Source organism: Rhinoderma darwinii, chromosome 1 (genome assembly GCF_050947455.1).
Source record: "Rhinoderma darwinii isolate aRhiDar2 chromosome 1, aRhiDar2.hap1, whole genome shotgun sequence".
NCBI lineage: Eukaryota > Metazoa > Chordata > Amphibia > Anura > Rhinodermatidae > Rhinoderma > Rhinoderma darwinii.
Window position 1 is genome coordinate 83305225 of NC_134687.1, and position 13463 is coordinate 83318687.

Consider the following 13463-nt stretch of genomic DNA (forward strand, 5'->3'; position numbering starts at 1 on the left):
CCTGTTTACACAGGGAGATCTGCTGCCGACAACATTTAACTTTTTTTAAAAGATACGATCAGCAAATGGTCAAGAGTTTGCTCGTTCATCTGCTGATCGCTGCCCTGTTTACACAAGGCAATTATTAGGAACGAGCGTTCTATGAACGCTTGTCTGACCGATAATCTCCCAGTGTAAAAGGGCCTTTATAATCTGGGATCTGTTTAAAATAATAATTTTAAAAATAGTTCAATTGAATCGAAAAACTGGATTAACAGAAACCAGAATAGATCATAGGACAAAAACTGCAACACCCCCCTTGTAAGGCTGTGTTCACACGCCCTGGTCAAAATTTGTTTTTTTCTTTTCGCGACTTTGCAAAAATCACAACAAGACCACGCTATTTTATCACAATTTTGTCAAAATCACTGCAAGATTATGCAAATTGACCACAACATGTAAACACAGCCTAAGGAATATGCACATGTTGCGTAATTTGGTGAAGAAAATCTGCATCAAAACCAAAAGGTAGAGGCTGGTAGTTCCGCAGGTAAATTCTGAACCTAAGGCTCAATGCACACGATGCATATTACCTGCGGTGCGGTCCTAAGGCTGAACGTACACGCTGCGTTTTTTCGGGGTGCACTTTAAAATCCGCAGCATGTCAAATTTATCTTGCGTTTCCGCTTGTGAATTGTATTTGTCTAGTTGTATGGAAAAACGCACCAAAACCCGCAGCATGAAAACGCACCAATTTAGGCATCAACATGATTTTGTGAATTAGATTTAGGCATCAACATGTAAAAACCGCACCGAAAAAAGCATAATAAGGTGCAGTTTTTACCTGCGAATTTCCTGCAGTTTTGAGGTGTATTTTCCGCAGCAACGTGCGCATGTAGCCTAATAGTGCATTTTTAGGTGCGGCTCTTACATTTTGATGCGGCAATAGGTGCGTTTTTATCCTGCAGATTTTGGTGCACTTCACAAGCGGAGACGCAAGATACATTTACATGCTGCGGATTTTAAAATACGCACCGCAGGTCAATTTACGTGCAGAAGACTTAGGCCAAATACACACGATGCGTATTATGTGCAGATTTGCCGAGCGTATTTTCGTGCAGCAAAACCGCAGCGTAATACAGTACCAGCAAAGTAAAGGAGCCCTCAAGAAATCTCATCTACACATTATTTTTTTTCTGCATGTAAAATTACCTGCGGTGCGTATTTTAAAACGTGCAGCACGTTAACTTTTTTTTTTTCGTTTCCACTTGGGAATTGTATCTTAAGGAAAAAAGTAGCTTAAAAAGGAAAAAATGCACCAAAATCTGCAGCATAAAAACACACTTATTTCTGCATCAAAATGTTAAAACCGCACTTAAAAACTATATAAAAAACTGACTATTAGGTGCAGAATTTACCTGCAGAACTACATGTGTATACCTACAGTTGGATGCTGATATTCTGAACCAAATTCCGCAACGTGTGCATTAAAGAGGCTCGGTCACAAGATTTTGCAACCCCTATCTGCTATTGCAGCAGATCGGCGCTGCAATGTAGATTACAGTAACGTTTTTATTTTTTTTTAAACGAGCATTTTTGGCCAAGTTATGACCATTTTTGTATTTATGCAAATGAGGCTTGTAAAAGTACAACTGGGCGTGTTTACAGTAAAAGTACAACTGGGCGTTTTTAAAGTTATGTACAAGTGGGCGTGTATTATGTGTGTACATCTGGGCGTTTTTACTTCTTTTACTAGCTGGGTGTTAGGAATGGGAGTGTATGATGCTGACGAATCAGCATCATCCACTTCTGTTCGTTAACACCCAGCTTCTGGCAGTGCAGACACACAGCGTGTTCTCGAGAGATCGCGCTGTGACGTCACTCACTTCCTGCCCCAGGTCCTGCATCGTGTCGGCCACATCGGCACCAGAGGCTACAGTTGATTCTGCAGCAGCATCAGCGTTTGCAGGTAAGTAGCTACATCGACTTACCTGCAAACGCCGATGCTGCTGCAGAATCAACTGTAGCCTCTGGTGCCGATGTGTCCTCGCTCGTCCGACACGATGCAGGACCTGGGGCAGGAAGTGAGTGACGTCACAGCGTGATCTCTCGAGAACACGCTGTGTGTCTGTGCACTGCCAGAAGCTGGGCGTTGTGAAGAGAAGTGGATGATACTTCTCGTCAGAACGCCCAGCTAGTAAAAGAAGTAAACACGCCCCGATGTAACACACACAATACACGCCCAGATGGACTTTAGCAAGCCTCATTTACATAAATACAAAAATGGTCATAACTTGGCCAAAAATGCTCGTTTTTTAAAAATAAAAACGTTACTGTAATCTACATTGCAGCGCCGATCTGCTGCAATAGCAGATAGGGGTTGCAAAATCTGGTGACAGAGCCTCTTTAAGCCTTAAAAACGGTTGCCCACTACTGGACAACTGATGACCTATCCACCAGATAGGTCATCAGTACATGATCTGTGGTGGTCCGACACCCGTACCCTGCACCGTTAAGCAGCTCCGGCTGCCTCCAAACACCGGATGTACATGCCGGAAGCGGTTGGCTCCGGCCACTGAATAGTGGCCGAGCTGCAGTACAACCGCTATGCTATGTACAGAGCCAACTGCTTCCGGCTCCTTACATCGCATAATGGGCCATAACATCCGGTGCCCGGAGGTAGCCGGAGAGGGGTCTGGGTGTCTGACCCAACTCTTCGGTGGATAAGTCAGTAGTTGTTCAGTAGTGAACAACCCCTTTAATATCTGTATTGATCATTGAAAAATATAGTCCGTATTTGACCATGCCCCAATTTTTTAAATCAGAGACTGCCATTATTCCCCCATGTAGGAAAAAAGTTGGCATTACTAACAGAGATTAACAAAAATAAATATAACAATATGGCCCCGGGGGTGCAGACAAGGGGCTAAGGATGGGCATTCTAGGGTTAATTTATTCTCCACCTCTTCCCCAAACACCCATGAGCACCACACCACCACTAGAACATTTGCTGGCCTCCTATTGTTTTTTTTTTTGGTCCTAGGGTTTTGAATGCAATGGTTGAGAGTGCACGGAACAAAGTTTTTGCTGAAGTTCTGAAAAACACGCAATAACAAATATGTAAAATCGACATCAATTTGAATCTTGTTAGATTTCAGGTGACAAAATAAAGAACTAAAAGAAAACCAAATCAACAAACAGCGTTAAAAAGGCTTAAAAAACAGGACAACATAAATGTAATTATCCTCTCTCAGCAGGGGCTTGGAATACAAAAAACACTGAGTAACATGCATTGCCACAGGCTACATTTGCCATTTAGCACTCATGTTGATCAGTTGTATCTAATCTAATTATGTTAAACTTAATTCCATCTAGAACGCCCAATTACTTTATTTACAAAACCACAACCAGAAACAGACAAAATGATGGGACACAAGCATGCCCCAGATCCAACCAGCATTCAAAAATGCCCATTATATTGGGACACAAACTGCGAGATAGCATATGGAAAATTGTTCCCACTTGTGCATATTGCCGCACGTGAATTTTCTAGAAACTGGTAGCGAAATAAAATTTAAGACTGAAGCAATCGCAATGACCAAGGAAAATCTAGAAAAAAAGTATTTTAACTTATGGAGGTTGTATCAGATGAAATTTAGAATTTTATTAAGCACAAATCAACTTTTCTAGTTGTATCCATATCAAATATCATTATGTGATAGGTCAACTTTATATGCATAGACCAGGGAAATTGGAAGGTCATATGTCCAACCGAGGAGGCTCTAGTAGTAATCTCACTGCATGTCGAAATAGTGACAATGTAGTTCGGAAAACAACAATAAAAAAAATCTACATTGAGCTTGTACAGCAGCTCAGAGTCTCCTCCAGCGCCGCACTAGGGCCTTTGGCACATAGAGCAGCACAAAGCGCTATAGCTGCTGGAGGAGTCCAGAGGTAAAGTAGGGCATCATGGAAGCCGACGGGTGCCCGATAATTGCTATAAGGCATGAGGCCTTTACAGTTTATATAACTAGAAGGGAAAACGGCCTAAGAACCACAAGGATCTTAAGAAGAGTTTTTGATGTTCAACATGTTCTACAAAGTTTCCACATTCATAAACTCACCAGCATCTCTACATCACACAACTCTGCGATGAGACGCCTTATAAATTCTACTACAGAGCTATAGGCTACAGTGAAACCGCCTCTTCACATTTCAATCAACCCTTTTAATAGACCAGACACAGAGAAGGATCCCAGACACCTTCTAAATTGTAGATTAAGGATGGAAAGTATTTGTAATGGTTTATATCCGCTTAGAACACACCTGGTGAATACATGTGCACTGAAAACACATGTTCATTTATCTTTGTGATCTCATTGTTAACCATTCACAGCACAACATTTAGAAACCGGAATCTTGATGGCGATACAGTATCATGTTCTACCATGGAATCAGGCCTGTGCAATATTTTATTTAGCCCAATGCAAAGATATTCCAACAAGTTGAGAGAAACCAGATATGTCGGAAAAACAGTAGGCGGCATTGAGACACCTTGCCATGTATAACCGGCTTACATTATCTCTTCTTTAAAAAGGGTACAAAAGAGATAAAACAAGATACAAGGTCATAACAAGGCTAGTGGCTCCAGACAGAAATAACACTAGCATGATAAGAGGTGTTAAGCAGCTTGCTTTCTTCAAAGGCCACTCAATACAACTGTGATACAAAGTAAATAGATAAGAATTTCCATTTCAGTTCACTATTTAACCCCTCAAGTCCCTGCAAAAAGTCACTTAGAGAGAAAATAAACACGTTTTTAAATTGGACATTGGCGGGTAAGCCTCAACGTTCAGAAGACCATAAAATCTAGGAGACACGTTCTGTACTGAATCATTAAAAGTTTGGAGGAGCAAACCATCAGAAATTTAACCATTTATAGTTTCTCCTCCGCAATCATTTTACCAAGTTCTCATGGTCTTCAATGGGCCAGAATTGATACCTTGCAGGCGTTTAGTGATGTAATGCAGAAATCGTAAAAATCAAGACCTGTGACAAATACTTAGTGTCAATGAGGTTGTAGCCATGTGAAGACGGCCGTAGTTTTGTGATTCTCAATCTTAAGTCTATGACGCCTGCAAGACCATCCCTTAAAAAGGTTGGTCGCATCACTAACATATTTAACTGGATTTATAAAACGCTAAATATACATTTCATCCATTACAATAAATTATAGGATATGCCCCTATGCCCAGATACCACGAGCAGCGCTTGTTGTAGTGGCCGGGCATCCACAGTTGAATCTCATTATCCCCATCCTGCAGCACTACCAGCCCGGCTACTTCATATGGAATACACTGGGACATCTCCAGCCATGCGTATTAGTCAGGAGCTGTCCTGCCTCTGTGAACTCTGAAACCTGCTGAGTTTATAAGACTTAGGCCAGATTCACACGAGCGTGTTTGGTCCGTGATTTACGGACTGTATGCCGGCAGTATTTCCCGGACCAAACGCACTGCAGGGAGCCGGGCTCCTAGCATCATAGTTCTATATGACGCTAGGAGTCGCTGCTTCACTATGGGAAAACGGTCCTGTACTGAAAACAGGATTACAGTACGGGACAGGGACTCCTAGCGTCATAGGTAACGGACGATAGGAGCCCGGCTTCCTGCAGTGTGTTCAGTCCGGGAAATACTGCAGGCATACGGTCCGTATACCACGTACCGAACACACTCGTGTGAATCCAGCTTAAGAACACAGCTGGCGTTTGAAATGCGTAAGCGCCCTTGAATCCTTACTTCACTATGACCAGTATTTCATTAAATACTTCTCTAATAAAGGTCCTTACACTGTCAGCGGATCGTTGGATACTACTTTTTTCCATTTAACTGTTTATATGAGCAGGACAGCTCCTTATGCCCCGAGCCGTCTCAATGTATTCTATAAAACAGAAATCTGGAGTACTACAGCATAGGGGATCACAGCGGAAGATAGCAGGACCCAGGTGCCAAAATAAACACTCAATATTGTGATCACATGGTGGCAGGTTATAGGTAACCCAACAACAACGGAGATGAATGGAAGCAAAAAAAACTGATGGTAAATAAATTTTCATAAATGTAATATTGCTACTGTAATATTTGGCTCTTATATCACTACCTACTGTTCTTTTACAAAAGTTGGCCCTGATACAAGTCCTTTAACTTCTGTCATTAGGGAAACCAGGGATCAGACAAGTTTTTAATATCTCCAATACTATTGTATCCCTCAATATTAGGGTATGTTCACAGGCAGAGTTTTCAAGCGTGAAAAACCGGTAGCTGAACGCCTACAAAAACATCTGCCCATTGGAATAAATAGGAAAATCAATGGTATGTTCATACAGGGCGTTTTTTACACCAATTTTATAAAGACGCCCCTTAAAAAAAACGCAGCGTAAATATTAGCATGTCACTTCTTGAGCCATTTTTCATAGTGTCAATAGAAAAACAGCTCCAAAAAAAGTCTCAAAAAACGTTTTCAGCTTCAAAAACGCCTGAAAATCCGAGGCTGTATTCTCTGAAAACCGATCTGTAGTTTTCAGCTGTTTTTTATTGAATGTGTGAACCTACCCCAAGTGGTGTCTGGAGCCGCTTATCCCACTCTTGCCAGAGAAATGACATGTCTATACACCCAACCCAAACAAGTATGCTTATTATGTAGTCAGGAAAGATAGCGGTCAGCCTAGAAATCTTTACTGCAGGCTTGAACTGTAGACAAATACCAGCCTTCCTGCCCTTGACTTCCACTACATCTAGACTTCTGTTTACACTAACAGATGCCCACTGGCTTCTAAGGCTAAATTCACACTTATGTTGTATAAATCTGTCGGAGGAGCCCATGACGAAAAAGGCAAACTGAAACCATAGCTTGCGTTTGCATTACCATTGATTTCAATGGTAATGCTTCCGTTGCAAATGGTTTCCGTTTGTCTCTGTTCCATTGAGCGGAAACAATAGCGTAGTCGACTACGCTAATGGTTCCACTAAAAAAACAGGAACCTTACGGAACAGAGACAAACAAACCATTTGCAACGGAAGCATTACCATTGAAATCAATGGTAATGCCAACGGAAGCTATGGTTTCCTGTTGCCTTTCCGTTCATGAAATCCTTCGACGGAAAGGTCTGACTGAACGCATGCATGAAAAGTTGATGCTGATGTGAACGCAACCTTACAATCCGTTTGTATCAGTTTTACATGGACACCAATGATTAAAAAAAAACTGATGTCGAACTATTTTTAACAGAGAAAATTAAAAAAAAAAAAAAAAAAAAAAGTCCTGTACGCTGCACTTTCATATCGGTCAAAATAAAGGACGACTAAGATAACAGACGCGAACGATTACAATTAAAAATCCCAATGAGACCATAGAAGATAGGGGACCTGTCCATTAGAGTTTACAAGATGAGGGGAGAGGCTTGTAGCCAGCTAGAATAACAGGCATAACATGAAAGTAGGGTAGAAAAAGCTAAGTACAGAAGCATTGGATGAAGTCATTTCTGAACAGTGCCAAAAATCGGATTTTAAAGTAACAGTCCAGAAAAATGGATACACTTATACCTAGAGCATGGCCTGATAGGACAACGAATGATTTCAATCTGTGGTGTTCTTTGAGTCATGTACTTCCCCTTTAGGCATAATATAGGTTATCAGTTTGTCCTGGAGTGCTCCTTTAAAAGGGATTTTCCAGTTTTATGTACATAAAGAAGTTTAATTATTGTAAAAATGAGAAGTTATAGAGCTTTCGAATATACTTTGCATTTCAATTCCTCCCATTCAGGGTAAGGCCACATGGAGCGGCAGTGATGCAACCTACAACCACGCCGGCACTATGTGCAGCGCAGCTGTCAAATAGTCGGTTAATGGCCACATGTAGTTGTGGTCAAAACTGACCTTTTTCTGCAAAATCGTGCGCCCATTAATTAACATACCCTTTATGGTCACACAATTTTGAAGATAAAGGGCTGTTTTACCCGCATAAACGCTCAGCCATTAACAGCTTATTTGTAATCTGCGCCAAATATGGTGCGGACGCGGTTGATGGCCGCATTAAGTGTAGCCTTATCCTAAGCCTCCAACGTTTCTCTGTTAGGCAAAAAAAGACAAATTATAGTATTGGACATTTTTGCTCTTTCGGCTTAAACGGGTTCATCAAATAGATCAATTTAGACGTCAGCTTCCCTCATACTTTTTGTAGAAATGGGCAGAGGGAACAGGCAGTACAGACGTATAGGTGTGAACTAGCCCTTGCAATGTTGTATCAGTAACCAATCTCGGAGCAGTGCCAAAGGGGTTTGAGCGCTCTATAGAGTCCTTTTGTTCTTGAAATCTGTGGTGGTCTAAGATAGGATTTCACCAATATGATCTTTTTTTATGTTTTCGTTATATCAGAAGACATGCTTTGACTGGATTTCACCTTTTGTATTGTGAATAGTATTTGACAGTGAAAATGAGCTCTGCTGTGCAATAGGTTAGTAGAAAGCAGCCCTGTGTTCCACAAAGAGATAACTGCCAGGAATCTGATGAACCCAGGGTCAACTAACAGGCTCTCCAGAAATGTACAACTCCAAAGTTTCCATGGGAATCTGCCTCAGGGGAAAAGCCATTTACAAGAAGTAACTTTTTTTTTTTTTTTAATGCTTTAAAACGGAGTATTCCAATGAGAGGAACGTGTAAAATTCATGAGTCTATCTTAAATAGGAGTCTACAAGTCCCTGCCAGGCACATAAGCCCATTAATCAACCATCCAGAGTGATGCACTGAAGTTAACACAACATCAAGACTTACCCAAATCTCCTCGCAAGTTCTGAAGTTCTTGAGAAAGCTCTTTACGTTTTTTCAGAGTCTCTTCTCGCTGCAAAGAAGAACAAATCAGTTCTTGAATAAATACATGTACGTTTCAGGATTTACATACTTGCGAAAAAGGTAAAAAAAACAGACTGACTGTATGTCAGGTATCAGAGGTATAAGAACTGTTCCGTCATTGGATTCATGAACCTCTTTATGACCAGATGTATCTTCAGAATGGTGGTCACAACCAAACTTACATTAAATATGCGGCTGACAAACACTTCCGATCAATACAGTACCAACAACTATGGACACTATAGCCAAGAATGACGAGTCTTCGCAACTAAAACACCAGCAAACTTTCTAACAACTTACGTAAACCGGCATACCACCTTCATTATACCCATAAAATGAACATATGTTAAACTACAGCCACCAATTTCATGCCAAGAACCGCATATTAATCTAATGACAAGTGGTGACCGTCTCTGCACTAAAACAGTGATCGGCAAGATTTATCTTCCTTGCTTAATGAAAACCGTGTCCTTTGCCTGCACCCCCCCCCCTTTCTCAGTGCAGCATCTCCTATGTGAGGAGGAATCTGTATTAGTATAATTGAATGGACACAATCCATTCCCCAGAGAGTATAATTCCATTAGTCTGCAGAGATAGGGAAGTTTGCAGAACGTACAGTGCAAAATATATTTAACGTCAAACATAAAGAATACAGGAATTGGAAACTACTGGTCGAGCATGCATGAAAATAAACAAAAAAGTGGAAAATCATCGCTTCTAAAGAACTAAACAATCCGAGGATGACAAAGGAGTATGGACAGCCTCACCGCTTATATTTAATATCCGGCTGGAGACACTCCTAGATGTAAACAGTACTGAAAAGGCAGATCAAGTAACTGCAAACGTCTTCTCTTGTTATAGGTCCTATGCTGGCACTGCTCCCTCTGCTGCCGCAGCTGGAAGAACTCCATGATAAAAAGCAAAAGCCATATACATATATATGTATAGAAAAAGAAAAACACATTAGTTACCCGGGTTGCTGTACATGGGGCGTAGACGCACAGTTTGCTGCTTGAGCAGCCCATATTACAGCTTCTGTATTCCCAAGGTGTACACTCCTGGAGGACACACTGCAGCCAAAACTGGTCTGGCCACATTTAAATAGCAGCTGATAGGAGATCCATAGGACTCAGCCGGTCTGCCTGACACTCATGCTTTGCAGGTTTCCTGTGCTCCTTCTACTGATCCCTCCCAGCTCCCAACACATACTGCAGTCCCTTCTCCTGGCACCAGCAGCCAGCGATTACTTTAAGCCACAACCCCCTTCGAATATGAAAAACTAGACCAGACATTAGCCTGATCGATGGCCACTTACTCAAATATCAGCCTGGATGGTAAGGGAGAGGGTTGACCTCACTGCAAAGTAAGGCTTATATTTAGCATGTATGGGGGCTTTCTGTTTAACGCTCGCTGAAATGCATTGAAACATATTGCTAACTTTATTTTGTATTAATCTAGATATTGGGATTTAGTGCATCTCACACATTGATTTTATATGTCGGAGTCTTGCTTTAAAAATAATTGAATAGTAGTAAAATGTAAAAGGGGAACACTTAAGAAATGGGCGCAAACCTGAATATAAAAGTTGGTCGTCACATACACATAGTACAGCTTATCAGGGGAGGTGGTAATATTATTATATTATTTGCACATATGTAAAATGTGGCTGGAGCGCTCAGAACTGGAGATATGCAAGACAAGGCAGTGACCATGGGGAATTAAAAGCACTATAGTCAGCCTCTCCCCAGCCTGGTAACCTGCTTCGGGTATGTTCACATGTGGATTCTCTGCTGCAGATTTTTGCTGCATTTTTGTCTGTATTTTGTGTCAAAAGGTCAAATTTTTTTTTTCAATTTTAAGAAAATTTGCAGCAAAAAACTGGTGTACACCAGATTGTACTAGCTCCACACAAAGTATTAGGCTGGGTCTACAGTCAGACTTTTTGTAGTGCGACAACAGTTGCAGTCCATAGGAATAGATGAAAATGTGACCATTGCTATCAAAGCAGGTAACATTTGAAATTTGTGAAATCACAACAAAATGATAGAAAAACCTATAGCAGCTGTGTAAAGTCCAGTTTTATATACTGTATACACAGTGATAAAACGGTTGTGGGTCAGTGCAATACTCAACCAAGAAAATTGTATCATGGTGCCCCCTCCTCTCTCCTGCCGTACATAAAATGCACTAAAATACAAGTTACAGTTCACCAAAGGTTAAATAATATAAAAACAAAAGTCATAGTAATGAATAATGGTGCAATTTGTTGCATAAAGTAGAGCATGCAGATATATTATACTAGATTATGTAATTTATTATGTATATTGTGTCTATAGAAAACCCTGCACTGATGTATAAATAAATGATATTCCAGAGTATTATCGCAGGCTCCTAACCCTTCCACTACCAGTTACCTAACACTCAGATACAGTGACGTAGCTATAGGGGTTGCAACGGTCGAAGTGGCAACCGGTCCCCTAAGCCTGGGTGGCCCGCATTATACTGTATGGGACAGCTATGGGGGGCATTATACTGTATGGGGCATTATACTGTGTGGCAGCTATGGAGAGCATTATACTGTATGAGGGGGCATTATACTGTATGGGGTGCATTATACTGTGGAGGCATTCATGGGGTCTGTCGGGCAAGGCAGCTGGGCATAGGAGTGTGCAGGTGTCTGGTGGTGTTGGGGAGGGGTAGGGGGGGCTCAACCTGAAATCTTGCACTAGGGCCCATGACCCTTTAGCTACGCCCCTGCATAGATATGTACAGAGCGCACATAGATTGACAGGACATCCTATTAAGTCAGTCGGGGGTATTATTTCTTGGTCTCTGGTGAATTGGTTATAAGAATCAGCCGGTCTACTCATCATTATAAATGACATCAGTAAAGCCCCAGTAAGGTTATCCGGGAAATAAGTAGATGACTTGCATTTAAAGAGTATTTTCATGTAATATATAAACAGGAGAATGGACATCCCTATGGTCACTTCAGCTTACCATATGTGTTAACACTCAGCTTTCCAAGGATCCTGAATGCCATACCTGCTGATTTTAACAGTGATACACTACCCTGCACTCATAATCAGACTTCTCATTCAGGAGTCTGGAAAAGGGGGGAAAAAAAAAAATGAAAAAAAAAAGTGACAAGCCAGATGAGGACTATAATGGTGGAACAACTTTTGACTGTGAAAGGGCCAAAAATAATTGTAACAATTTGACATAGGAGTACATTAAGGACTAGTTTAATTGGCTTTATTTTAAAAGCATGTATGCTTTAATACTGCCATAAAAGTGTATCGGTTCAATACGGGGATGTGTAATTTAGATATTTGTAGTGGCTGAACATACCATAACAAAAAAATAAATAATTACTAGCAGTTACTGGTGACTTGATCGTGTTGATTTGCCTCAATGCTTTGATGAAGAGTTCATGTCATAAATGTTGTTAAACGGCAACCACAAAACAACCCGATCACACACAGCGCCCACTATTAGATCTATTGATGTCCTGAAACAATGTGTTCATCACTTTTTACTATGAGCTTTGATATACATTAAAGGACACAAAATCGGTGTTACACACAGAGCATTAAGTAGCAATGTCTGATTTTGCTTTGGGCAAATACTAGAGATTTTTTGGTTTAAGAACACCCCGGTTAAAATGGTCATGCTAGTGCAGAGTTAAGGATGCGGTGCATCATGACACGGGTTCAGAGAGAACCATATAAAGAACCCCTGTATCCTGCACCACATCCTCAGGCCCTCCACGAGGCATAACTCAATATTCGTTCTACTTTGAGTGTGAATCTCATGTTTGACCTTTCTTTCGATGCAGCTTTGTCCCAGGCTATTGAAACCCTAGTAGAAGGAGAAGTCAGAAGTAATTTTTCTCATCATCTTAAATCACGCTCCTCTGGTCTACCAATTACAATGGTTCTCCTTTTTGAAGAGGTTTCATAGGATTAGAAAAACATGGCTGCATTCTTCCAAAAACCGTGCCACAAATGTCCACAGGTTTTGTGTAACTCAGCTTTATTCACGTCAATACAGATGAGCTGCAATAAGCCAGACACAACCCATGGACATATTGCAATTTCTGGAAGAAACGAGCCACGTTTTTATAAGGCTTTCAGAAGGCCAACCATGTCGCTTCACTGCAAATTTTTTATTTTTTTTCAGAAAAATGAAAATGACCTTTCTGCAGCCCTCTACGTGTCACTTAACCGTAATAAGTTCTTGCTTAAAGGGGTTGTCAAGGCTCGGGGCGGTTTTTTATACTGATGACCTATCGACCAGATAGGTCATCAGTATATAAAACCGGTGGGGGTCCAACACCCAGGCCACGTACCGATCAGCTGTTCCAGTGCCCGAAGGCAGCCGGAAGCTATGCAGTAGTCGTGCCGGAAGCAAAAGGCTCCAGTCACAATATAGCGGCCGTGCTGTAGTACTGCAGCTCTGCTTATATTCAAGTGAATAGGAGTAGAGCTGCAGTAACCTAGCACGGCCACTATACAGTTTGCGGAGCCTTCCACTCCCAGCACCGACCACTGCATAGCTTCCGGTGCCCGGAGGCAG

At 41.3% G+C, this 13463-nt stretch overlaps 1 protein-coding gene across 7 annotated transcripts in view; it reads right to left on the bottom strand.

Moving 5' to 3' along the window:
* Positions 1–13463, bottom strand: part of MTUS1 (microtubule associated scaffold protein 1) — a 193253-nt gene that overhangs the window by 29015 nt on the left and 150775 nt on the right. For all 7 annotated transcript variants that reach the window (XR_012882945.1, XR_012882939.1, XM_075860138.1 and 4 more), the window contains one exon: positions 8808–8874. Coding sequence is in view for 5 of the 7 variants with exons in the window: in XM_075860138.1 (XP_075716253.1) it covers positions 8808–8874 (67 nt within the window). In the remaining 2 variants the exon portion in view is untranslated. The remainder of the gene's footprint in view (positions 1–8807; positions 8875–13463) is intronic.